The sequence below is a fragment of the Lactuca sativa genome, chromosome 5 (genome assembly GCF_002870075.4).
Source record: "Lactuca sativa cultivar Salinas chromosome 5, Lsat_Salinas_v11, whole genome shotgun sequence".
Classification (NCBI taxonomy): domain Eukaryota; kingdom Viridiplantae; phylum Streptophyta; class Magnoliopsida; order Asterales; family Asteraceae; genus Lactuca; species Lactuca sativa.
Genome location: NC_056627.2, coordinates 338,222,215 through 338,248,268, shown reverse-complemented (window position 1 = coordinate 338,248,268; position 26,054 = coordinate 338,222,215). Strand labels below are relative to the sequence as shown.

Sequence of the window (26,054 nt, the reverse complement as noted above, 5' to 3'; positions counted from 1 at the left end):
GGGCTTCCCCATAGAATTTGTCCACCTTATGATATAAGGCAATCCATGGCCCAAATTGCAATTATCTTATAATTACAATTCCAGTCCCTTAAGTTTAATTAATCTCTTTTAGTCACAAAACTAATTTCCAATTAATTATTGACTAATATTAATTAAACAATATGATTTCTCCTTTAATATATTATTCCCATAATATATTAATAAATCATATTTAATCATTTCTCTCCATAATTCATCCTATAAAGTTGCTTTGGTGAAGGCAACCCAAAAGGACCATGCACCATCGGGTCAAGTACATACCAAAATAGTTATGGACTTAGACACCAATCCAACAATATAAGCATTAGAAAGATTTCGTTATTAGTTATTTTGGGAAAAAATAAATAGTTGCTAATCCATGATTAACATATATTATTCGTTATGAGTCAATTTATGGAACGTGCATGGATAACCGAAACATAAATTTGAGACGTAAGAGGAAAATTGATTTGGACTTGTACTTGTGACTTATTGATGGAACATGTGTAGTTAACCGATACATCAAATTGAGAATCATGAGATAATCAAGGGTCACGCGTTCTTGCATGGTTGATTCACCATCATATTTGTGAGACCTCGACATCCTAGGAACAAATATAGGATGTATAAATCCGATATCAACAAGACATTGAATAGATTTAATGAATCTACAAGATCTAGGAGTTTTCATAGTGATTGGAATTGGTAAAGTGAATTATCTACCTAAATAAATTTGTTAAATGATTGCAATATCCCTCTTCTTAAAACAATGTGAATCTCACGGGTAGGGCTAATCACCCACCCCACCCACCTACTCAAACTTCTCACTTATTTTTGTTATCTAAAGAGAGAAGCTCATTGGCGGGGCTAACCACCTCGACTGGATGAGAAATCTAACGATCACACTGAGGTATGGCAGTCCTGAGTATGTTCTTGATAATCCAATTCCCGAAATCGATGAGCACTCAACTGATGAAGAAAAATCCCTTCATGCCAAACATGTCGATGACTCAAATAAGTTCTCTGGCATTATGGTAGCTACCATGTCGTTAGATCTCCAAAAGACATTCAAACACGCTTGGGATTATGAGATGAACTTGAAATTGGAGAAATTGTTTCAACAAAGGGAAAAACAAGAGCTATTTGAAGTCACCAACTCCTTTATACCGTGAAAACTCAAAGAAGATGGTTCTATGTGTGTATATGGTCAATTAATGAATAGTTACATTGACAGACTTGAGAAACTCGATCTTGTCTTTAATGAGAACCTAGTATTGGATCTTGTGCTTGGTTCTCTTCCAATTTCATATGATAATTTCATCATGAGTTATCACTTGAAGAGTGTAGACAAGAAATTGATAGAGCTCTACAATCTCCTCCAAATAGCTGAAACATGCATAAAGAAATTTATGTTAACTAATTAAGTGCTTGCCATTAAAGTGGAAAGGAAAAGAAGTTGCTTCTCATTCCCAAAGTGGGAATAAGGGTAAATAAGATCGATAAAACCCACCTATTAGTAATCCTAAAGATACATTTTGCTTTTACTATGGCGTCAAGGGGCATTGGAAATGAAGTTTCCCCAAGTATTTGAAGGCTATCAAGGATGGAAAGGTTCAAATGACCGAGTCCATTTCAGGTACTTATATGATCAAACTTCACAATACTACTACTTCTAATTCATGTGACTCTTAATACTGGATGTCATGTTCATATGTTCTCGGTATTGCAGGGACTAAAATGAAGAAGGAAGCTTAAACATGGATATGTCAACCTGATCATTGGAAACATACAAAGGTCAGCTATCACAATGATTGAAGAATTCGAGCTGAAGATTAGTAGTGAAGTTAGGATAAAATAGTTAATTGTTATTACTATCCTGAGATGTCAAGAAACATATTTATTTCCATGCATTGTATAAACAAGGATGTTAGTTTTCATTTAATAATAAAAAGGGTTACATTCTAGTTTATAAAGACGGTTGTTTCTTGTTTAAAGCTTTCCCTTGCATTGTCGCTTAGGCTATATAAATAGGGAAAACATCATCAAGCTCCATTCAGAAGGAATCTTGGAGTCATTTGATCTCAAATCAGATGATGTCTCCGAATCTTATTTTGTTAGGTAATATAACAAAATCACCATTCATAGGGTCTTGTGAAAGAGGTGAGAGATTTTTGGATCTCATACACACATATGCGTGTAGACCCTTAAAATCCGCCAGAAGGGATGGTATTATTTTCTTAATGTATCATATATATTAAGCATATGTTAAGTTCTATGAATTCTTTTTGTAAGATTTTATGAGTTTTTAATATGTTTCGAATTTATGTTTTAGTGTTTTTATGTTAGTAAAAATTATATTACTTTCCTACTATTTGTTATGTGTCATATATATATATATATATATATATATATATATATATATATATATATATATATATATATATATATAAAATTGAATCATTTTTATTCTCAATATATTCATTTGAAACTAATGTTTTTTCAACTTACAAAGATATTTAATTTATTAAAGATAACACATTATATATATATATATATATATATATATATATATATATATATATATATATATATATATATATATATATATTAAAGAAGTGAAAAAAGGAACAATATACTCCCTAAGGAATTGGCAAAATTGGTCCCTTTATTTATTGAAATGGCAATTTGGTCCTTGCAGTTTTGGTCCTTTGTGTAGGGTTGACCTCCTCATCAGTGTCTGACACCAACAAGAAACGTGGTGTCTTCGCTCTTTTGTTTTTTCTGTATCTCCTTGCTTACTCACCCTCAATAAATTGATCGGTGGAGGCCACATGTGTTCATGGGTTTATTTGACTCGACCTTAGTTACATCGTTCACCGCCTCAAATACCTATATACCTTTAATCCTCTGCATTTATTTTCTGCAATTCCGATCTCCACCTCCTTTCTTACCGGTTGTTATCTTCAGTCATAAATCCTTTGATTCAAAGTTGGAGAAAGGGGTACACAATCGATCGTCTCCATTGTGCGGGTCCGTCAGTTGTCCTACTATTGCCAATTGCGACGCCCCTCAAAATCATCGTCATCGCGGATTCCAACCACCACCGTCTGGATTATTACCACCGCCTAAACCGGCGAATCTTTATTTTTTCTAATCCATTGGTTTTTTGATTGTTTCAGGGAGGATTTACAGATACAGTACAAAGAAAAGCATCCGAACATCTAACAAATATTCGTATTTTTGTTCTTATATTTTTATGGTTTGTGTAATTTTCAATTATACCTGTATTGTCGATTCTTTTAGAGGTCATTTGTAATTTGCCTGTTCGTTTCTTTCTTAGATTGGATTGCAAAGGGTTGCGCTTTGTTGTGAATACAGATTTTAGCCATTTTCAGGAAGTATTGTAAGATTGGATTGAACAACTTTTTTTACTTGGAAATACACCACTCATACCCTTTCTCCAAGATGTATGTTTTAATTTAATTAACACAAATTTAACATATTTATTAATATTATTAACTACTTTTTTCGGTTAGAATTCAGGTCATTCAAAATATGAGGGATTCAGATAATTCCAAGACCACCTCATTCTTGTTGGATGATGACTCAAGGTTGACTTATTAGAACTAATTTCATTTTGTATTTTTTTTTTTGAATTTTTACATGCTTTTAGTCTGAGTTTTACACCAAATACTACGAAGTTCCAGGGAGACGATATTGTTTTGCAAATCAACAGGATGTTGGGTTATTAACATTGCTCAGTGTGCATTAACTGTCTCATCTGCCAAGTTGATTAATGAAAAAGAGTCCGATTATGCCCTTGAAAGGTAATTTGACCCTTTTTCCCTTTTCTCCAAAACACCAACTTATAGGTAATGTCTTTTTGTAATAAACCATTTGCTATAAGATGAATGCAACAGATGTGTTTAAACTAATTATTGTGACTACAGGTTACAATTATAAAAATGGATTACTAGAAAAAAGAGTAATAATGCACTTCCATTCTTCAGTTAAGAGAAAATGAAGAAGCATGGAAATGTGATCGTTACCAGGGGCTTGGCTCACAGACAGGGGTGCGGTGCCTTCCAACAGCTACCCATGGTGATGCCTTCGGATGATATTTTGTATTAAAAGGACAACAGCTACCCTAGATTTAGGTTTGTGGTTTCACAATCTCTTTGTGAAGATCATCTTGGAATCTGTAAAGCATGGTTCTGAAATGATATTTGCACTAAAAAAACATTGGAAATTTAAAAAGATAATGTATTTTAAATAATTGTTAATCTGAACTGGGTTTTGTTTGCTCTGTTATAATAATCAAATAATAGAGAGAAATGAAAGGAAGGCGCTATAGTTTGCAAAATAAAATCAAGTTTTCTTACTGGAACATGCGAACTAGGATGGTATAATCAAGTTTTGTTATCACATAAGATAAAGTAATATTAAGAAAATGCATTCTCTGATTTTGTTTTATTCATGGGGAGATAAGAAAGTGGGCATCAATGGCTACTACTATAAAAAGACAAATGACAACTATGATTTATTTAGTGTTCACAAAGAGAAAGAGTCCATTTTTCATTCAACAAACAGAACGAGAGCCTTTTGATTTGAAGGTGTGAGTTAGTTTTAGATATAAAAATAACCGGGTGTTCTGAGACTAATGCCGCTTTTTGTAAATGGTGTTTTGTACACTTATAAGAAAAAATAATGGTTTGTTTGTAAACAATGGTGAGAGTTAATGGGATTACAGTTATCCAAAGTATATAGGTTTTACGTGGGTTCATTTCATGTTATACAAATTAACATTACAAATTCCCAGCAAGCAAGGAGATTAGCTAAAACCCGTAATTGGACGGTACTATGTTGATTTAATTTTCATTCCCAAAACTTTATTGACCCATGCGATAGCATGGGCAGCCCACTAGTTATTATTAATATGATAGATTATTTGAATTATTAGTATAATACATTTTCTTTTTTTAATAAATATAAGGCTAAATATAATGTCTACATTCAAAATTTAAATTATCAGTCTATGAGAAACCTAAACTAAAATCTCAAATAAACTTAAAATATATTAAATATATCTTTAAATAGTTAAAATGGTTAAATGTATTAAGCACACACTTTAATCAAATTGTCAAATTAACTAAAAACTATCCCAAAACAATTTTTCATAGTACAAAACATTTTTGAAAATGATTCTAAATTAATTAACATTAATATTTAAAAAAATAACATAAAATAAGTTTATATAAATATCTATGATCAAAATTAAAATATGGTCAGATAGGTAAAATTTATTATGTCAATGCTAATGTCAATAACATAACCGTTTTAAACATTATGAATTTTAGCAATATGTGTAATGTGCGGATATTCTCCGTATATATATATATATATATATATATATATATATATATATATATATATATATATATATATATATATATAGAGAGAGAGAGAGAGAGAGAGAGAGAGAGAGATAAGTGTTAATAACAAATTTACATAAGATGTTATTGTTAAGAGTAAATTACTGAAATCGTCTCTATGGTTTGGTTAAAATTGCACGTTTTGTCCCTAACTTTTTTTTTTGCACTCGGATCGTCCCTGTGGTTTGATTTTGTTACGTTTTTCGTCCCTTACATACATAAAGTTAGGGACCAAACGTGCATTTTTAACCAAACCATAGGGACGAAAAACACACCAAAATCAAACCACGGGGACAATCCCAGTGCAAAAAAAAGTTAGGGACCAAACATGCAATTTTGATCAAACCATAAGGACGATTTCAGTAATTTGCTCTAGTTAATTTCAAAGCTAAAGAAGTTGAAAGCCTAAAACTAGAGTAGTTATGCCATTTTTGTTATATATATATATATATATATATATATATATATATATATATATATATATATATATATATATATATATATATATATATATATATATATATATATATATATATATTTGGTGCTACGTAGATACCACATCTTTTCAAAAGTTTGTAATTTAGAGGAAATAGTGCAATAATTTTTGTTTTATTTTAAAACTAAAAATAAATTATATGAAAAATAATCACTGTAAACAAATTAATTCTTATAAAAGCTAAAATTTCATTAACTTGAAGGAAAATTGCAATAACACTTAAAAAATGTAAAATGAAAAATTAAACATAGATATTAAAACTAGGAGACGTGACAAAGATAAACTAAAACATATATTGCAACCTCATCTTTCGCTTTTAACACCTCTTTTTCACGTCTCGTAAAGTGACTAATATTTTTCATTAAGATTTCCATGCCACAAGCTTTTTCTTCTCATTTTATAGATGTCACTCGAACTATTTGCAATCCTTTACCCTTTGGTTTTACTTGGTCTCTTACCATGAGACGATTAATTCTTGGAACCTAAATATGCTCATCTTTATTGAGGTCAATCCCAATATGTGCATCCAATGATTGGCTATAAGTGGGTTCAGATGTTTTGGTTCATTTAGAACTACTCGTGAATGATTCTGAAGTTTGGATATGTTGCCAATTTTTTATTCTTTCAGAATATTCCGAAAATCAAGAAATTCGAAAGGTGCCCCCTTATCTGTCGGGTAAAGTGCTAGAGTTTTCTACAATTTTGTTTCATCGTTCGCACAACTTTTCCATTGATGCTTCACGCTTATAAATATCACTATAAATTCCATGACAACTGTTCGTCTTCCTCCACTTCGAGTAAACTTGATCTTTTTTCTAGTGGTTCTCCAAGCTTCATTTCTGAGAGAAAATGCCTTGTAACTTTCCGATAACAAGTTGGCACATTTTGGTTGTTCGTTACTTTTGGGTCTTCTTAAACATCTATCCATGCACGAGTCAGCGCCACTTTTTCCATCGGTGTCTAATTCTTACAAGATGCCTTTCCTTTTTTTCTTGGGTTCCTGAATCTCTTAACACTAGGAATCCATTTCGGGTACAATTTGGGGTTAAATCTGAGTTTGAAATTGGAATTGAGATTCAGAATGTTTTCAAATGGTTTGAAATCATTTTCCAATTATGATTACACTTGAGATTTGAATTAAAGTTGAGATTAAGATTGAGATTGAATTTAGGGTTGAGATTGAGATTGAGATTGAGATTGAGATTGAAATTGAAGTTGGATATGAATAGGATATGGAGTGTAATACACACCAGGATAATGGAAACTAGGAAGTGAATGAATAGGGTACTTAATTTGATTTCGGAAGAAGGTAGGTGATGAAGTAGTTGTGTTTTGAGTTTTATTTATTTATTTATTGTTTTGCTTCTTCTTGGAGTTTTTGATTTGGATTGTGAATTGGAGGAAGTCAATTTTCACAAAATAAGGAGTGTGTTTGAGTGAAAAATTGAAGGTTGTGTGTTAAAAAATAATATAATTGATATTTATAATAATTGTAAGAGGGTTAAAATTTTTAAATTTTTATGAAAAAACATGTATAATTGTTAAATTTTGAAAAGTGGCACTTTCTCTCATCGGAACATCGTTGCCGAGTCTGAGCTCGAGCTTGACATGCTGAGTTCACGGCTTTATGTTTGCCAAATCCACCTCACTCCTGCTGAGTCAACTCTGCGTAGCGGAAAAGGAGAGAGTGATATTGTGTGAGTATGGAGACTTACCGATTCAATGATAGGCCGGTGAATTTTGGTTTCTAATTGTTTTGAGATTTACGATATGTTTGACAAAATAAACCGATAGTTGAAAATTGATAGCTATTGTTTTCATTTAAACTAAAAGTTATAACATCGTATTTTCGAACCAATTTTTTAATTAGATCATTTTCTCAAAACTTAAAATTAAAAACTTCTAAAAACTATTAAAAGCTAGAAAATGTATTCTCTCTTCTTTTTGGTTAGTTTGAGACGTAATCTTAAAATTGTTAATATTTTGAGATTTTATTTAGGTGTTATCCAATTGTTCAGTTTTCTGAATTTAAATTGTGAGATGTATAGGTGTTGATGTTTAATGTGCACAATCATTGGATCAAGGGTATGCTACTATCAATATTTAAAACATACTTATTGCTTTAAAATTAATAATTCTAATAAATATATAGGATATATAATTGCATATGCATGACCTTCTAACCCTCCAAATCCGCCAATATGTTATGCTGTAGTAAAAGAAAGCGTCCTTAGTCTACGACTCCTAAGTCTCCTATAAGACAAAGTAAAACAAAGTGAACTGTGAAAATAGTGGTTCGAACCATAAGATCGGTTATTTAAACGCATCCTTTATTAATTCCGCCAAATTCAAGAATTACTATTAAAATCATATGTGACTATTATTTTAAAACATATAATAATAACCATTAGAGCATTTTTCCTATTCGCCCCCACTACCTCGACCACAAAATTGAATGAATGAAGTGGCTGATTTAGACCTGGTTCGATCATACAAAGCAATTTGCTCTATTATAATTGTCAATCATTAATTGATTAAATACAAATAAGGGTAGAGACTTTTAGTTTTTAGCCTTTTCTTCAATAATAATAATAATAATAATAATCTGCTATAGTTTTATGTACGTGGTTTTCCTTTGTCTTTTCCAACTTTATGGTTGGTACGTTCTTGTCATTCCCACTGGGCTCGTGAACTAATTAACAAGTTGGTTACGGGAACTGGACCAACTTCACATCAGTTTATTAAATCATGTTATCTTACTATATATCTCATATAATTTTCAGATGAACATTGTTTCTAGTTTACTTGAGAACTATTAGAGTTAATTACAGTTTTGGTCCTTATGAGATGGCTAGAGGCACGGGAAAACAGGTATCCGATTTCAAACCGATCTGATCTGAATCTGTATCCGATGAAAATCGGATTTTGACCAAACCAGATCGGATAAATCCAATCCATTGGAGTATAACCGGATCCAAATCCTATGAACAAAATCAAATTTGATATCGGATCATACGTCAAATTTGCTAAAACCCAGTTCCAAATCCACCTAAAATCCGGTCAAAGCCACCAGAAATCGGATCAAACCGGTTTGAAATCATATTATGACTGTATTCAAATTAGCCTTAAAATCCACCAAAACCTGATTGGATTTTGGTCGGATCCAGAGTGGATTTATTGTGATGTCACTCAAACGGATCAGATCCGGGTCAAATCATATCGGTTTTTACATTTGTACACCTATACTTATGGTTGGCATTAAATTGCAATTTAGGCCCAAATTATCAAAAATTGATGTGGCTTATCTTCTTGGTTTTGAAAAGTTCCATATGTGGTTAATAAGTATGTTACCATCTAAGAAGCCCCACTAAACATATGTAAACAGACTACTATGCCTCTTCATTTCTTTGTATGTTATTTTAAAAAAATAAGATCATGAATTATTTCTGTAAAAAGCTAAAAATGGAACAAAAATCCCTAAGAAGACCACATCGATCACCTTCTCGTAAGCAAATCCTTAGGCCGATTCTCTCCAACTATAAAACAATCCTTGTATAGGCTAAAAGAAATAACGATTTCTTTGAAGATATTAAACCACTAGTTTATAACCCGTGGGAACCACGATTATAACATTAATTAAATTTTTATAGTAAAAACTCAAAATTATTAATCAGTTATTTTAAACAAATTATTAATTTAAGAGATATTTTTTTAGTTATGTGAAATTATAATCGTTGATTCAAACAAATATGTAAAATTAATTTTTAATATATATTAGATATTTTTTATTTGTAAATTAATGAAAATAATAATATAAAATTCAAATTTACAATAGAGAATAAATCATACATACTTATAAAACTAGCATTTTTTCTTGAATCTCATTCATTTGAAACCCCATTTTTTAACTTCCTTTCACCACATTCATTTGAAACTCCCATGACTTTTCAATTCTCTTTACAATAATATTATAAATAAGTTAAATAATGTTCTATAAACAAGAAAATGTGTTTTATTACAATGTCTTCATCCCACATCGATGGTGAGAGTAAACAAAGGAATGTTTCCTCATCTATAAATATGAAAGGTTGTGAAATGTTTCAAAGGGACCAAACCATGAGAACTTCCTCATGCCTACCTTTATAGGATTTTGAAGGTATTATTTAGTGAGATTGTCTATATTGGTAAGTGTCCAGTTAACTTTTAGAATTCCAAAAATGGTTTTGAACTGAATTTATTTAGGTTTAAACTGTGTTTCAGTTAGAAAAAAAAATTATGTAATTGGGTATATTGACTTGAACCGGAGCTGGATCAATTTGGACCGATAAATGAATCATTTTCCTTTCACAACAAACATTTGAAACTCCCATTATTTTTTAAATTATTTCTAATAATATTATAAATAAGTTACATAACTTTATATAAATATAAAAAAACATCTACCTAAACCCAAAATTATAATTGTTTGAAAAATCACTTTTATTCAAAAGCACGAAATATATACAAACCAGGTTTCACTAGAAAAAAAATATGTAATTTGGTATATTTAGTTGAATCGGTGCGAGTTTGATCTATTTGGACTATAAAAGAAGCATTTTCCTTTCATTACATACATTTGAAACTCTCAAGATTTTTCAAATTGTTTCAAATGATATTTTAAAAAAGTTACATAATGTTATATAAATATAAAAAAACATCTACCTAAGCATAAAATTATAATTGTTTGAAAAATCGATTTGATCAAAAGCACGAAATATATACTCAGATTATATTTTATAAATGAATTCTTTTTATAATGAACTTTTGAATCATGAAAATACATATAAACAAACTTTCTATATTAAGTAACTAACTGAATTTATGATTTTAGAATTAAACAAAAAGTTATTCAATAAAAACTTACTTTTTTGGATAGCCGCTTACGAGATTATAGAAAAATGGAACTATTGAACAATAAAGAAAGAGTAAACAAGAGAAAGAGTGTTTTACTAAACAAGTTGAATAATGTTTTATAAACACGAAAGTGTGTTTTATTACAATGTCTTCATCCCACATCGATGGTGAAAGTAAACAAGAGACCGTTTCCTCTTCTATAAATAGGAAAGGTTGTGAAATGTTTCAAAGGAACCAAACCATGAGAACTTCCTTATGCCTACCTTTTTAGGATGTTGAGGGTATCCTTTAGTGAGATTGTCTTTATTGACAACTGTCCATTTAAGTTTTAGAATCCTGAAAATGGTTTTGAACAAGATTTTTTAGGTTCAGTTTCAGCTGAAAAATCGTTATGTAGTTTGGTATATTGAGTTGAATTAGTCTGAGTTTGATCAATTTGGACCGATAAAGGAAGCATTTTCCTTTCAGCACATACATTTAAAACTCTCATGATTTGTCAAACTGTTTCTAATAATATTATAAATAAGTTACCTAAACATAAAATTATAATTGTTTGAAAAATAAATTTGATTCAAAAACACAAAATATATACAAACCAAGTTTCAATAGAAAAAACGTTATGTAGTTTTGTATATTAAGCTGAATCGGTCCGAGTTTGATTAATTTGGACCGATAAATGAAACATTTTCCTTTCACCACATACATTTAAAACTCTTATGATTATTCAAATTGTTTATAATAATATTATAAGTTACATAATGTTATATAAATATAAAAAAATCTACCTAAACATAAAACTATAATTGTTTGAAAAATCATTTTGATTCAAAAACACGAAATATATACTCGATTATATTTTATAAATGAATTCATTTTATAATGACATTTTGAATCATGAAAATACATATAAACAAACTTTCTATATTAAGTACCTAACTAAATTTATGATTTTAGGATTTAACAAAAAGTTATTCAATAAAAACTTAATTTTTTTATAGCAACTTAAGAGATTACTGAAAAATGGAACTACTAAACATCAAAATTTCTGGATAACATTTTATTTTTATTATTTAATATTTTATTTAACAAAATGAAATTATTGGCAAATAAAGAAACGAGTTTAATTAAAATGTCTTCATCTCACATTGATCGTGAGAGTAAACAAGAGAATGTATTTTTCTCTATAAATAGAAAAGGTTGTGAAATATTTCAAAGGGACTAAGCCATGAGATCTTCCTTGCATCTAACTTTGTAGGACGTTGAGTGTATTTTTTGGTGAGATTGTCTTTGTCGACAAATGACCAATTACATTTCAGAATTTCGAAAATGATTTTGGACCGTATTTTTTAGATTTGGATCGAGTTTAATAAATATCTGAGTGTCTTCTGGCTGAGTTAGGCAAACTCGCTTCCATTGGAGGCCGAGTTTAAGTAACATGCCCAGTATTTGGTTGTGTTAGCCAAGTTTTACAACCATGTATGTAATACAATTTAAAGTTTTAACCTTATAAAAGACGTCACTATTATCATATGTTCTACATAATTATGGTAATATTTATGATACAAAACATTTTTTTTTTACTATTTAAGATAAATAGTTGTCTCTATTATCATATGTTGTACAAAATAATAAAATTTAAGATAGATAAAAAGATGTCTCTATATTATCATATTTTCTACATAATGATAATATTTAATATAAATGTTTTAATTTAATATGAAATTACTATTTAATAGATAACAATAACGATTTATTTATTAATTTTTTCCATTTTAACAATATAACTTTGTATATGCAAAACAACTTCAAGTTCCAACCTTATCTCTTATGATATAGTTCAACATAATAACAATACTAAAAATATTTTTTATATTTTCTATGAAATTTGTTATTTAATTTTTAATAATAATGATTTAGTTATTTTTAATATAAAATATTTTTTTTATATCCCACGCAACGCGCGGACATTCGCCTAGTACATTGATAAATAGCATCACATTAATGAGGAGGTCTAATAAATTTAAAATAGAGAACTAATAAATTGACAAGTGACAAAACATTAATTAAGAAGTCTAATATGGTGACACATGACAAAAGACTACTCTTTTATTAGTATAGGGAGATTTTAAAGACATCAATTTAGAATTAGGTCCCACAAGGCCATTTAAATAATTTTAAGTTCAAAGTCATAGTTTCCGATAGGAGTTTGAATAATCAAACATCATTGTAGTAGTTTAAAATAAACCATAACAAGTTATGGTCTTCTAAAATTCCAAAATAAATCATAACAAGTTATGGCTTTTAAAATTCGAAGCAGTCTCTACCCAGTTCTTGTTAAATTAATATAGTTACACTTTGGGATCCTAGAAAGTAATATTAGAATTAAACCATAGAATAGAAATGGGTAACATTAGTAACCCAATTCCCATTAGATTTTAAAAACAAATTCTAATTAAATTTGAATGACAAAGTTAAAGAGTTTAGTTAATCTTTAATCCAAATTTATAATAAAGAAAATGTATATGTAACTAAACCCCAACCCAAGTTCTCTACTCTCAAAGCAAGGGCTTTTATTCTATGGTCCAAATGGTCTCACTGATACATATAAGCTAATTTGTTTCCATTTGTTTTCGAGGTTAAACAATCTCCTACAATTCAAACATTTGGATACGCATTTGAGCACTAAACATGTTTTTCGTGGAATGAGTTTACATTGTCCATCTTGAAAGCTTTTAGATCAATAGTCACGAAGACAAAAAGGAATCACTCCTACAAAGTGCTTAGGAAACAATCAAGTCAACTCATCTTAACATGATATGGACAAATAGGATACTTAATCAAGTTGTAAACAAACATTTGTATATTTAGCAAAACATTTACAAAATAAGTTTTATGTAATAGACAAATATATCGTAATGTCAGGTAGAAAACAGAAGTACTTATAATTTGTGTTTATATGCAAACATTTAGTAAATGGAGTAGTATAGACATATACTTTGGGTATGTACTCAACTCAATGGTTTGGTATGAATTTCCACTTCTTCGAAGGTTAGTAAGTCTTGAAAATGACGGCTTATTGAATTCCACTATATGGTAACAAAATAACCAAAATACCCTTTGAGATGGTCCATAACTCCCTTGACTTTATCTTATGATTTAGGAAATTATTATACTACTTAATATCAAATTATATCATTCATCACTTAATCGTTTAACTGACTTAATGTCTTAAAATCATAAAGGAACAAACATAAAACATTAGAAATCCAAGTTATGTCTTACTCCACATATGGTTTAATAGTGTTTCCAATTTGTTTCTATTTACTTATAATTGATTTAAACGATGTTTTTGTCAAGTTCCAAACCATTAAAAAACATTATTATACACAGATTTGAGTTTCAAGTGTGACGACTCAATATTTTGAATAACCAAAATTCATTTAGCTTCAATAAAACTCATATAAGCTTCTATATTTTTTTATCATATATTATTAATCTCAAATCATCATCACTTCACTTGATCTTCAATTTAACTTGATGAGTCATCCCTTATAATGTTTCAAAATCCTATAAAATTATCAGAGATAAATCAAACCATTTTGAGAATCAAACAACACAGATACATTATTTCAAAGTGTAAACTCACAACAAATTTATATACACCAATAGAGGGAATATGTCTTTATATAAAAGTAATATTCTAACTTGGCTATCAGTAATTGTTATCGATCATTTCCATCTCTAATAATCTCCCTCTAAATGTTCTAAAACGATGAGGGATATAACACCATGATACAAGGCTAAAATACATGATATCCAACAAGCATGTGGAATACTAAAAGTGATACATAATGAGTAACGAATGTTGAAATGTCTCTGGAACTCTAAAATGTCTATGATATCTAACTCTATGTACATAAATCTAACATGAAAGGTCTTTGGATTCCAAGTAACCAACTTTGAGACAGAAAGATAAGATCTAAATCCACAAGTTGATCAATCCCCAAAAGATCCAAAATTATTGAGAACTTTAGATAAATAAAATCCTTAGTTAGGGTTTGTTGAACCGAGATTTCTAATCTATCTATCATCGGTCTACGTTTGGTCCGTCAAGCTCGATTAAGTGGTCAGCAACATAGAGTGAAATAAAATCTACATTATTGAGGTTGGCCACGAGTAGATGTATGATTTTTATTTGGTAGTGGTGATGGTATTTGTGATGAGGTGGTTGGTGGATATTTGGAAAACCTACAAAAACTCAATTTTGGGTTGAGTGGGATGTATGGTAGAGGTGGATCAGTGTGGATTTTTACAAAAATTGTAAGCGGGAAAGGATGGTTGGGTAGTGGTTGATGTGTGGTTTTGTATAAAAATATTTATCGAAGTTATAAATTTATAATCTCAATTATCCTAACTAAACCATTACAAACTTACATGCAATGTACTTGGTTACGTAGGAGTATAATTATGGTAAATAAGGGTACCAAACACTCAGGGAACATGTATGATTTGATTTAGAGTTAATTATTCTAATAAAATAAAAAAGTAAAGGGGGATATTAAACATGATTTCAACCATCAACTAAGATAATCAAACGAATAAAAGAACCGAATAAGATAATAATTTTGAAGTAATTTTACTTAGATTTCGAATCACCCTCTTTCCGATGGGTGATTTATTGAAAGTGCAATGAATTTATTAAGATCGTTTACATGTTTGTAAGGTGATTAATAGCCTTTATCTGATTAACTTATACTAATAATTATTTGACACCTAATTCATTAATCACATACCTACCTTCTAAATAATCAATTCAATGATCGATTTATTAACGAAGCTATCTATTGGGTAATCTTAATGTTCATAAGAATTAATCCAAACACATTTTGGTTATATGATCAAGTTTTTGATAGATGATACCTAAGCCTAAGATTTGATTAATATCTTGGTCCTAATAGTTTATGATTACAAACTCATTAAGATTCAAGTTAACATAATCGCATTGATATTCTAAATCATATATAATTCAGACATAATAATAAAAATCAAAATTTTAACATGTAAGGTAGAGTGATTAATAAAAATAATAATATATAATTGAACATTTATAAATCCAAACAATAAATATGTAACACTCTAAAAATCACAATAAATTTAAAATTTTCAAAACCAAACATTAATTAATTTGTTTACAAAAATAGTTTTTTTTCAAGTTCCAATACGTAGAGTCTTGGAAAATCTTCCTTAAAACTATAATATAATAGATTGCTTCGTTGATTAATAGTGAGGTTAAGCCCCATATAAATAGGGATATATAAGAGATCTAATCAAAACCCTAAAGGGCTTGGGCCTAAACCCTAATCACAAACATCACCCTGCAGTTTGATCGGGAGGGGACGATTAAACTGGAAAAACAAAAAACACAAATCATAACATAAATGAAAACAGCGGAAGCAACGATGGCAGAGCTCTAACGATGATGGCAATAACAAACTGCTCGTTGGAGAAGGAGAAAGAAGAAGCGGAAACCAGCGACGGTTCCTTTGTATAAGAAGAGAGGAGCGGCAACGGCGACGATCATCGAGGCGGCGACAGATGAATCCAGAGAAACGCAGCAAGAAAGAAAGGGGACTCGAGCTGCGGTGGGCGTAGCCTATTCCGAATGACTCGGAAAATAAATCTGAAAAAGAGACAAGTTGAGGAGAAGCAGGAGCCATCTGACGAGGAGACATAAGCAAACGAGGTAGTAGAAGAAGCCGAGGTAAGAGCTCTAGTTTGGTGTCGACAGTTGTTTTATTATTTAGGAGGAGAAAAAAAAACAAACGAAAGAAATATGAAGCATAATGAAGGCACTTCTGACGACTATGAGAGAATGTCGTCGGAAGTGGAGGGCGGCAGTAGCAGGTTGTGGTCAGCGATATGATTTTAACCTAGAGCTCTGATAATATATAAGATAATAGATTGTTTCATTGATTAATAGTGAGGTTACACCCCATATAAATAGGGATACATTAGAGACCTAATCAAAAACCTAAAGGGTTTGGGCCTAAACCCTAATCACGAACAAAAACAATTATTTTGAACCCATTTGTCGTCCCAAAAGTTTGTATTTATAACGTTTTCAAATCTTCTAGTAATGAGTAAGTCTAAGAAGTTGATACCACAATGATTAAGATCGTGATAAAAGGAGACAATATTTTTCAATATTCTTCCAAGAAGTTGATACCACAATGATTAAGATCGTGGTAAAAAGATACAATATTCTTCCAAGGAGAAGTAACTCGAATATTATACTTCATAATAAAACTTTGGTTGATACCATAAATTGCTTTCAACACTATAAAACCTTGGTTGATACCATAAATTGCTTTCAACACTAACTCCCACTTCGATTCAAGATCACTAAGTAATTTCCATATCCATTTCATAACACAAGCTCAATTAACTCCAAAGAGACTATCTATACCCAAGCCTCCTTTGTTTTTTGCCTGCAAGGAGAAGATTTCATTTAAACTAAGGAATTTTATTAGCCTTATTGTGACATCTCAACAAAAATCTCTTTGTAAACTTTGGAGATTATTTGTGACTTTTTTGGAGCTTTAAACAAAAAGAAGTAATAAGTACCAAGAGTTCCAAGGACGGACTTCAAAAGTATAGTTTCCCCTCGAAACCAAAATGATTTTATAACCTTCCATTTAGAGAGTTTTGTTTTAAAATTTTCAACTATAGGATTCAATGCGTTGACTCTAGCGATGTTATCACTAGTTGGAACACCTAAATAAGAACAAGGTAATTTCTCTGCTTTGCATTGAATAACATTATCAAATGCTTCAACTTCCACAAAAGAAACTACAACACTGATTAGCTTACTTTTTGAAGGATTAATTTGAAGACTGAACGCAAGATGAAAATATTTAAGAAGACTGACAAGATTTTTTAAATTATTTTCGTCCCAATCGGACACAAACAATGCACCATCCACATAAAGGAGGTGGAGACTTGACACTCTTCACTTCCTACTTTAAAACTTTTATTGAACCCCTTTTCTTTAGCGTTGTCAATCACCACATTGAGACGGTCCATTAGGTTGATAATGTGGATCTCAAGGTACCACTAGCACACCTTATGTCTGATTAAAACCAAGAAAAGATAACTAGTTTGAAGAAAAGACTAGTGAGAAAGGTGAAATCATTGTCGATCATGCTATATATCAAACTCCTTTGTATCAAAGAAGGATTCCAAAAGACGTCACGGTTAAATGAATTTGAGGGCTACCTAAATGCTAACCTGGCTACCAAAATGTGTTAACCTATAGTAATGCAATAACTAAATCAAAGAGCTCATACACACCCTCTACATTGTTACAAAGGAGGTTGGAGTTTGAGTGTCATCCCACCAATTTTTTTTAAGGGATAAAAGCTTAACCCGCCTACCTTAGATCCTGACCCACACCGCCCATCCAACATCCTTTGTTTTTACATTTGCAATACATTTTTTTGGCAGTTTTATCCCAACATTCAATTGTTTTTAAAAATTTGGTTTTTGTTTTCTTTTTTTATTTTATAATATTTAGCCTAATATTCATTTATTTTCACGACTTTGGTCCAAATCTTTTATAAATTTTCATCAACTTTATTTTATAAATTTGGGTTTTAAAGTTTTTTTTAAAACTTAAAATTTTTAATTATTTCTGTTCAACTTCATTTACATCTTCTATTTTTAATTTTTTTTTTTATGATATCGTCCACATATATTTTTTTACAAAAATTTTCCAACTTTATGTTTTATGTTTTTCAAAACTTAATTATTATTTTTTAAATTTGTACAACTTCTATTACATCTTTTCTATATTTTTCTTTTTTTTACAAACTCGTTTTATAGTTTGCGATCAAAATCTAGTAACGGACCATGATATTGAGTTGGCAAGTATTGGATAAACAAACTAGGCACTAGTCCATGAAGATAATGAGATATAAGATGATTATTTGGAGGTGTTAGACAATGAAGTGTTTGAGTCAGATGAATTACCCCATAACTTAAGAAAAAGGATGCTGAAATTAAGACCCAAACAAACCAAAAACATGATAAGTTCATGAAAAAGCCTTTTATTGTTGGTCACACATGCATTCAAAGAACAAAATGATGTGCAAGTATTGATTAACATGCATTCGGACTATTTGGAGAAATTAAAAGTCCTTCATGGGATGTAAATGGGGAAGAAGGTTGAAGGAATATAAAGGTGAAGAAAGGGGTGGAAATGAACGTTAGTGAACCTTGTGGGAGGGGCACCTGTGTTGGCCTAACAACAAAAAACAAACAAAGTTAGCCGAAGTGACAAAATGTGCAAGGTTTTGAAATTATAAGGACCACTAACGAAAAACAAAGTTGGACTGAAATTGAGATTTATAAAGACCATTTATACAATTTTGTCTAAATATAATATCATAATAATTTCAAAACTCTGATCTGAATGTAATATTTATGTAATAATTATTCGGTAAATCATCTTAAAACTTTCATCTTTGTAAGGAAAATCTGATTCGATTCAAAGAAAATTCAGTTTTGTACACTAGCTAGTTGGGTCTTGCAAAGAAATTTCTATCATTCATTGGCATATTTATTATAGTCTCCCTTCCGCCACCTCTTTTGTATTAATTCCCTTTATAAGGTTCATCTACTTCCTTGCTCCTTATTAAATACAACGGTCTATACATATGATATATCAATTGGATTTTATCAAATATAACGATACATTGTTGTTAGATCTTCTTGTCTTGCCGAGATGCGTTTTCATACATATGAAAAAATGCATGTCAGTAACAATCATCATATGTTAAAGTTGGTAATTATGGCAAAACACACAATGGCGTATATCTAATTTATACTATTAAAAACCATAAACTATGAACTATACATTCTTTTTATTGACCATGTTAGCTAAACAACCATTAACTACAAGTTATAACTGTTTATATATAAGACACAAATCAAACATTATACTATTCTTTGTCTCTCTTGTTTATGATCTTTAAAATAGGTAGAATATATTACATTTGCTTAAAAAGAGATATATAGTGCGATTTCCTTCTTTGTGCTTTGAATAAATACGACAAAATAAAAAGTTGTTTTAAGAAATTAAAAGAAAAACATGAGACTTTCGTAAGAAAATCCAAAAAATCCCAAAAACACATAAATAAGGTTTTGCTCTTTGTTGTCGATCAAGTACAACCAACGTACACAATATATATATATATATATATATATATATATATATATATATATATATATATATATATATATATATATATATATATATATATATATATATATATATATATATATATATATATATATATATATATATATATATATATATATATATATATATATATATATATATATATATATATTAGTTTTTAACTTATAAAGTGAATCTAATTATGATTCTTAATATTTAGTATATATATTATAAATTCAATGATCTGAAAGGGTCAGAACAATATTCGTTTCCTGCTTCTCTCGCATACTTAATGTTGCAAAATCATTCCATGGACCAAAGTTTGACTAGCCATGAATCTCGTGTCTTTTACAGTCTCCATATTAATTACAAACATCAAAATTCACCTGCCTTTCTCTTCGGAAGCATCTGTGTGTAATATAAACACCATTTGTTCATCAAAAGATCACTCTGCAGTGCATCACGCTAAAGAATCCTACAGATTGATCAGTTTTCTGATAGAGAAGTTGCTCCATAATTAACAGTCAAAATAGTATAAAAGTCAAAGGCTTTGTTCTAGAAAAAGCCACTAATGCGTTATTATTAGTTGAATGCGTAATTATTAGTTGGTGGAAGTTGAGTGATAGACATGTTTCTGAAGAATATTAGTCGGGCATACAAGCTGTACACTCCCTTTTTATACAAATCCAAATTTGGATTTCAAAATTCACAGCAAAGACAACCTAAACTTACATCTTAAACACCCTTCAACCCTCTTCTCTCTCCCTAAAGATGTTGTTTTTTCTCACCATTTTATCTTTCCTTCCTCTCTTATACATTCTCTACATTCTACTCAGCTTTCTTGAGCGAAAAAAGCATCAGAAATGTTACTTGTTGGATTACCAATTGTACAAACCCTCCGACGACCGGAAACTGCCAACGGAGTTCTGTGGTGATGTCATTAAACGGGCCAAGAATCTTGGTCTAAATGAGTACAAGTTTCTTCTGAAAGCGATAGTGAGCTCCGGCATCGGTGAAGAAACCTATGCTCCAAAAATGGTGTTTGAAGGCCGTGAAGAAAACCCTACTTACCAAGATGCCATTGTGGAGATGGAAGAGCTTTTTGAGTACACAATCGGAAGACTTTTCAAGCGAACTGGGATTTCCCCCTCGGAGATTGATATTTTGGTGGTCAACATCTCGATGTTGGCTTGCATGCCTTCGTTGTCCAGTCGAATCGTAAACATGTACAAGATGAGGGACGATGTCAAAACCTACAACTTATGTGGAATGGGATGTAGTGCGAGTTTGGTTTCTTTAAATCTTGTTGAAAGTATCTTCAAATCGAAGAAAAATCAGTTGGCTATGGTGGTGACATCCGAATCTTTAACACCAAATTGGTATACGGGTAATGATAAATCCATGATACTTTCAAACTGTTTGTTTAGAACAGGTGGGTGTGCGATGATTCTAACAAACAACCCAAGTTTATCTCACAAATGCATGCTGAAGTTAAACTGCCTAGTCCGAACCCACCATGGCGCGAAAGACGAATCCTACGGATGTTGCATAGAAACCGAAGATGATCAGGGTCGGGTCGGTTTTCATCTAGGTAAATCTCTACCAAAAGCTGCAACTCGAGCCTTCGTGGACAATTTGAAAGTAATCGCTCCGAAGATACTACCGATCCGGGAGCTTCTCCGGTTTGGTATCCTCTCTGTAACCCTAAAAATTCTCAGCAAAGGGAAAGGAAAGTTATCAGGGTCAAGTCGACCGGTGATCAACTTCAAAGCCGGAGTGGATCATTTCTGTCTTCACACCGGCGGAAAAGCAGTGATCGACACAGTCGCTCAGAATCTTGATCTGAGTGAATACGACGTCGAGCCAGCACGAATGACCCTACACCGGTTCGGAAACACATCAGCGAGCAGTGTTTGGTATGTTTTAGGGTACATGGAGGCTAAGAAAAGGCTAAAGAAAGGTGATCGATTGTTCATGATAAGCTTTGGTGCAGGTTTTAAATGCAATAGCTGCTTGTGGGAAGTTGTACGAGATCTGGAAGGAGAAGGAAATGTGTGGAAAGAGTGTAACGTCGAAGACTACCCACCACAAACCCTAATTAACCCATTCATGGAGAAATATGGTTGGATCCAGGACGAAGACATTGAAACCTTTAAGGTCCCAGAGTGAAAATCATTAACAAAGGGCAAAAAAGACATTTTCATTTTCGAATTCATTATTTTATTATTTATAGAAAGGAAAAAGTATAAACTAAAGGATAGAAATTAATGTCTCCATGTTCATTGATTGTGTACGTGTATTTGTATTGTTATAAGGAATTCAAACTTTTAGTTCCTAATTTCACTCTCAATTTTAGGGTTTCATATTTTGAAGTTTTAAGTAATATATACTATGTATTTTCTGTTGAATATGTCTTAAGAATCAACAAAATTAGTTTCTATTTTTTCTTTCTACTCATCATCTTATATATCCATATCAAATAGTGACATATATATATATATATATATATATATATATATATATATATATATATATATATATATATATATATATATATCATATTTTAATAAATTTAATAATATTTTAAAATATTTTTCGTTATTTTATATAGATAAGAAGATAAATAAGAAAAAAGTAAAAACATATTTAATTTTTTTAATTGAAAATATATAATTTTCGTTATTTATTTAAATAAAAAAGAAATTTATGCCCTTTTAAAAAATAATAAATTACTTGGATGAGTAAGAATTTAATCCGCATCATTAACAATCTACTAAAAAATATATAAATTATTAAAAATCAATATAGTAGGTGCTTCAATTTCAGAGTTTGTTGGGGCAATCTCTTCTTTGATAACGCATGTAATTGTGTTAGATGAATTTTGTACATTTAAATTTATGAAAAGTCGTATCATTTATTAGCTCATAGAATTACATTGTTGTCTTGGCAATAGTGATGGGTGGATATTTTAAACCTAAAGTTTGAGTTGGAATAGAAATGAAATTTCGAAGTCAGAAAAAAGGGATTCAAGACCGTGGAAGAACGAGTTTCAATAAAGTGAAGAAGAATCACAACTCGGTCTCAAATTTATGTCTTGTTTTACATAACGAACTTTCCAGTAGCAGCTCAAATACGTTGAAAGTTATATGCTGATATACATGGAAGTTGTTAGAAATTGGATTAGGTACTTGATGATGTTAAAAGGTTTCCCATAGAAATGTATCATTTGCTTTGGAAAATATGGTAAACTACGTCCAGGACCCATAGAGCCCTTTCAGGGGCAGGAAAGGGTGGGAGTTATTATATATCGCATTGAGGTGACTTGGCGACAATGTCAAACCTTAAACTTTTACGAGTCGTGACGAGTTACGTTATTTATAAGTCATGACTTGAGGCGACAATTTTATATAAAATTAATAAATCCATATATATATATATATATATATATATATATATATATATATATATATATATATATATATATATATATATATATATATATATATATATGAATTAAGGTAACATTTTGTTAAAACATGATATCGAGTACAAGCCTTGGAGCCATGACGCACCATGATGACTTTTTAGAACATTGTTTCCATGTGCTATGTTAAGAAATATGTGGAGGTGTAGTCATAATTGGGGAAAACAAAGCGGAGTTCTAGTCACATGTTGCTTATTCTAAAATGATTACGGTGACAAAATATTTTTGGAATTCGTAGCATCAAAATGAGGTGTAGTTATTCTTTATAAAGAGTTGTTTGTATAGTATTCTTCATATATGAGGGTAGAATTATATAGTGAAAAATCATGTTGTTTCGAGGAAATTGGTTGATTTGGTTCTAATAAAATGTTAGTTGATAATCAATGTTAGAGACTATGAAAGCAGGACATAGTGGAGTCAAAATGATTAATTGTTGATCCTGAAATGTATACATGATAATGTCGAACTTGTGAGTGAAAGACTCGACTAAAGTGGTGTCAATTTGAGAAAGATATAGTCGTTGGAAGTTTAGGGGTTGATCTAGACTTGAGCTAATGGAAGTACACTTCCTAAATGTGAACTTTTGAGAGAAACAAAGTCGTGTAATGTAACATAAGTGGATCTACTTTATTTTACTTGATTTAATGAAGTAATGTGCTACTATGGGTATATAAGGAAAAAACACGATCATATTTTGAATTACATGGGTCATGTAATGCCGCTAAAGGTTTATAACCTTGATTTAAGAGAATGTCTACCATTTGTACTTAATAGACACATCAAACACTTCTTACAAGCTCTGTAAAACAAAGGAGAAGGATCTTAAGCATCTTATAGAAGAAATTTGAGGGGAAATCAAAGAGAATAATACAAGAACTAGTTCATCTCTACTTGAATCATGGTAAGATTGTTCCTTCTCTTGATGAATATTATTTTGATAGATCAAAATGAAAGGGGGTTTGTGAACCCTAGTTAACATGGGTTGTTAAATAATGAGAATTTTGTTTGATATGGAAAGAGTAAAAGATTAATTACTTGATTACTAACTAAAAATAGTCAAGCAAAACATGAAATCATTGTTATGATGATTTGGAGTTTGATGGAAACAAACCCTTGGGTCATTTTTTTGGAAATATAGCAGTGGGCATGTCTTCTCACAATTTGAAGTTAGCAAAGGACTTGTGAATATAAGTGAAACGAGTGATGAATTAAACATATGTAAAAGTATAACTGTACTTTAAATTGTGATTCTCAACCATAGTGTATTATTTTGACAGTTCCGAAAACAAAAGATGATAAGAAACTATAGGAAATAGGAACTCATCCTCAAGTAAAAACATATGGTGAGTAACCATGCATCCCTCCTTGATAATTGGTATCTAAATATATTGGTATTGCCGTGTAATGTGTAAAATATCATTGTTAATATATATTATATGACTTAGTAAGATTGTATAGTTAGAAACTATAATTGATTATTGTAGAATGATATGATACCTTTTTGTAGTTGGAAACCCTAACTGGTTATTGGTGAATAATATAGGAATTTTTTTTTTATTAAGAACCATTGTTGAATGTTGTTAAACAAACACAAAAAACCATTGTGCCTTTGAATTTTGGTCTGTTGTCTTTAGTATGGCCTAGTAAGCCTTGGAGGCTGAGAACCATAGTCAAATGTATTAACCGGGTCCCAGTAAGCCTTGGTGGTTGAGAACTGTGGTCGGAAATATTTACTTTGGTTCCGATAAGACTTGGTGGTTGAGAACTATGATCGATATTATTTGGTTGAACATGGTAGCCATTTGGGATGTAATACCATTGTTCATTAATGTTTTATTATAAAGGTATCTACTAGGGTCGTAATAATATTTTTCATTAATGTTGTTAAATAATGGTGCCTTTGTGAACATAATACTGTAACAACGTAAATTTTCAAAACAATTTTTCATTTTTAAACATATAATTTCATTCATAATGAAATTCCAAAAATCCAATGTTTCACATATTATCCGAATAAAACAAATCTCAAGATCTCAATACATAAATTCCCTTGGTGTGTACGACTCATGCCGGCGCCTTCCCGCGATCCTCGCTGGTATCTGAAACACATATCACATACACAGTAAGCATAAATGCTTAGTGAGTTCCCAAAAATACCGCATACAACACATACGCCAATTGAGGCTATAGTACGAACCTCCGGTTGATGTGTCTCAGCGGGACCCTCCACTCCCGTAGCTCGTTGGACCCTCTGGTCCGATCATTGCTCGTTGGACCTTTCGGTCCAGCCTGTATCGTTGGACCCTTCAGTCCAATCTATATCGTTGGACCCTCCAGTTCGGTCTATACAACACATAACATACATATATCAAAATGCACACAAGACCCTCCGTTCTACACATAGATACCACTCTAGGTAATATATAGTGAGAAGAATCACCTCATATGATGTCTAGTAAACTCTCGTGCTCGATATTCCCGATCTAGCCTCTG

At 30.8% G+C, this 26,054-nt stretch overlaps 1 protein-coding gene and 1 long non-coding RNA gene across 2 annotated transcripts; both read left to right on the top strand.

Moving 5' to 3' along the window:
* Positions 1-2,904: 2,904 nt before the first annotated feature.
* On the top strand, positions 2,905-4,157 carry LOC111921083 (uncharacterized). Its single transcript, XR_006192045.2, has 2 exons — positions 2,905-3,485; positions 3,562-4,157. It is a non-coding gene; the product is annotated as an uncharacterized LOC111921083 (long non-coding RNA).
* A 16,521-nt stretch (positions 4,158-20,678) lies between these two features.
* On the top strand, positions 20,679-22,415 carry LOC111921049 (3-ketoacyl-CoA synthase 12). Its single transcript, XM_023916635.2, has one exon. It carries the CDS (start codon positions 20,849-20,851, stop codon positions 22,244-22,246), a length of 1,398 nt encoding a protein of 465 aa, XP_023772403.1. The 5' UTR covers positions 20,679-20,848; the 3' UTR covers positions 22,247-22,415.
* Positions 22,416-26,054: the final 3,639 nt, after the last annotated feature.

Bases quoted from the DNA above. Each gene is read 5' to 3' on its own strand.
- LOC111921049 (XM_023916635.2), top strand. From the start codon at position 20,849: ATGTTGTTTTTTCTCACCATTTTATCTTTCCTTCCTCTCTTATACATT.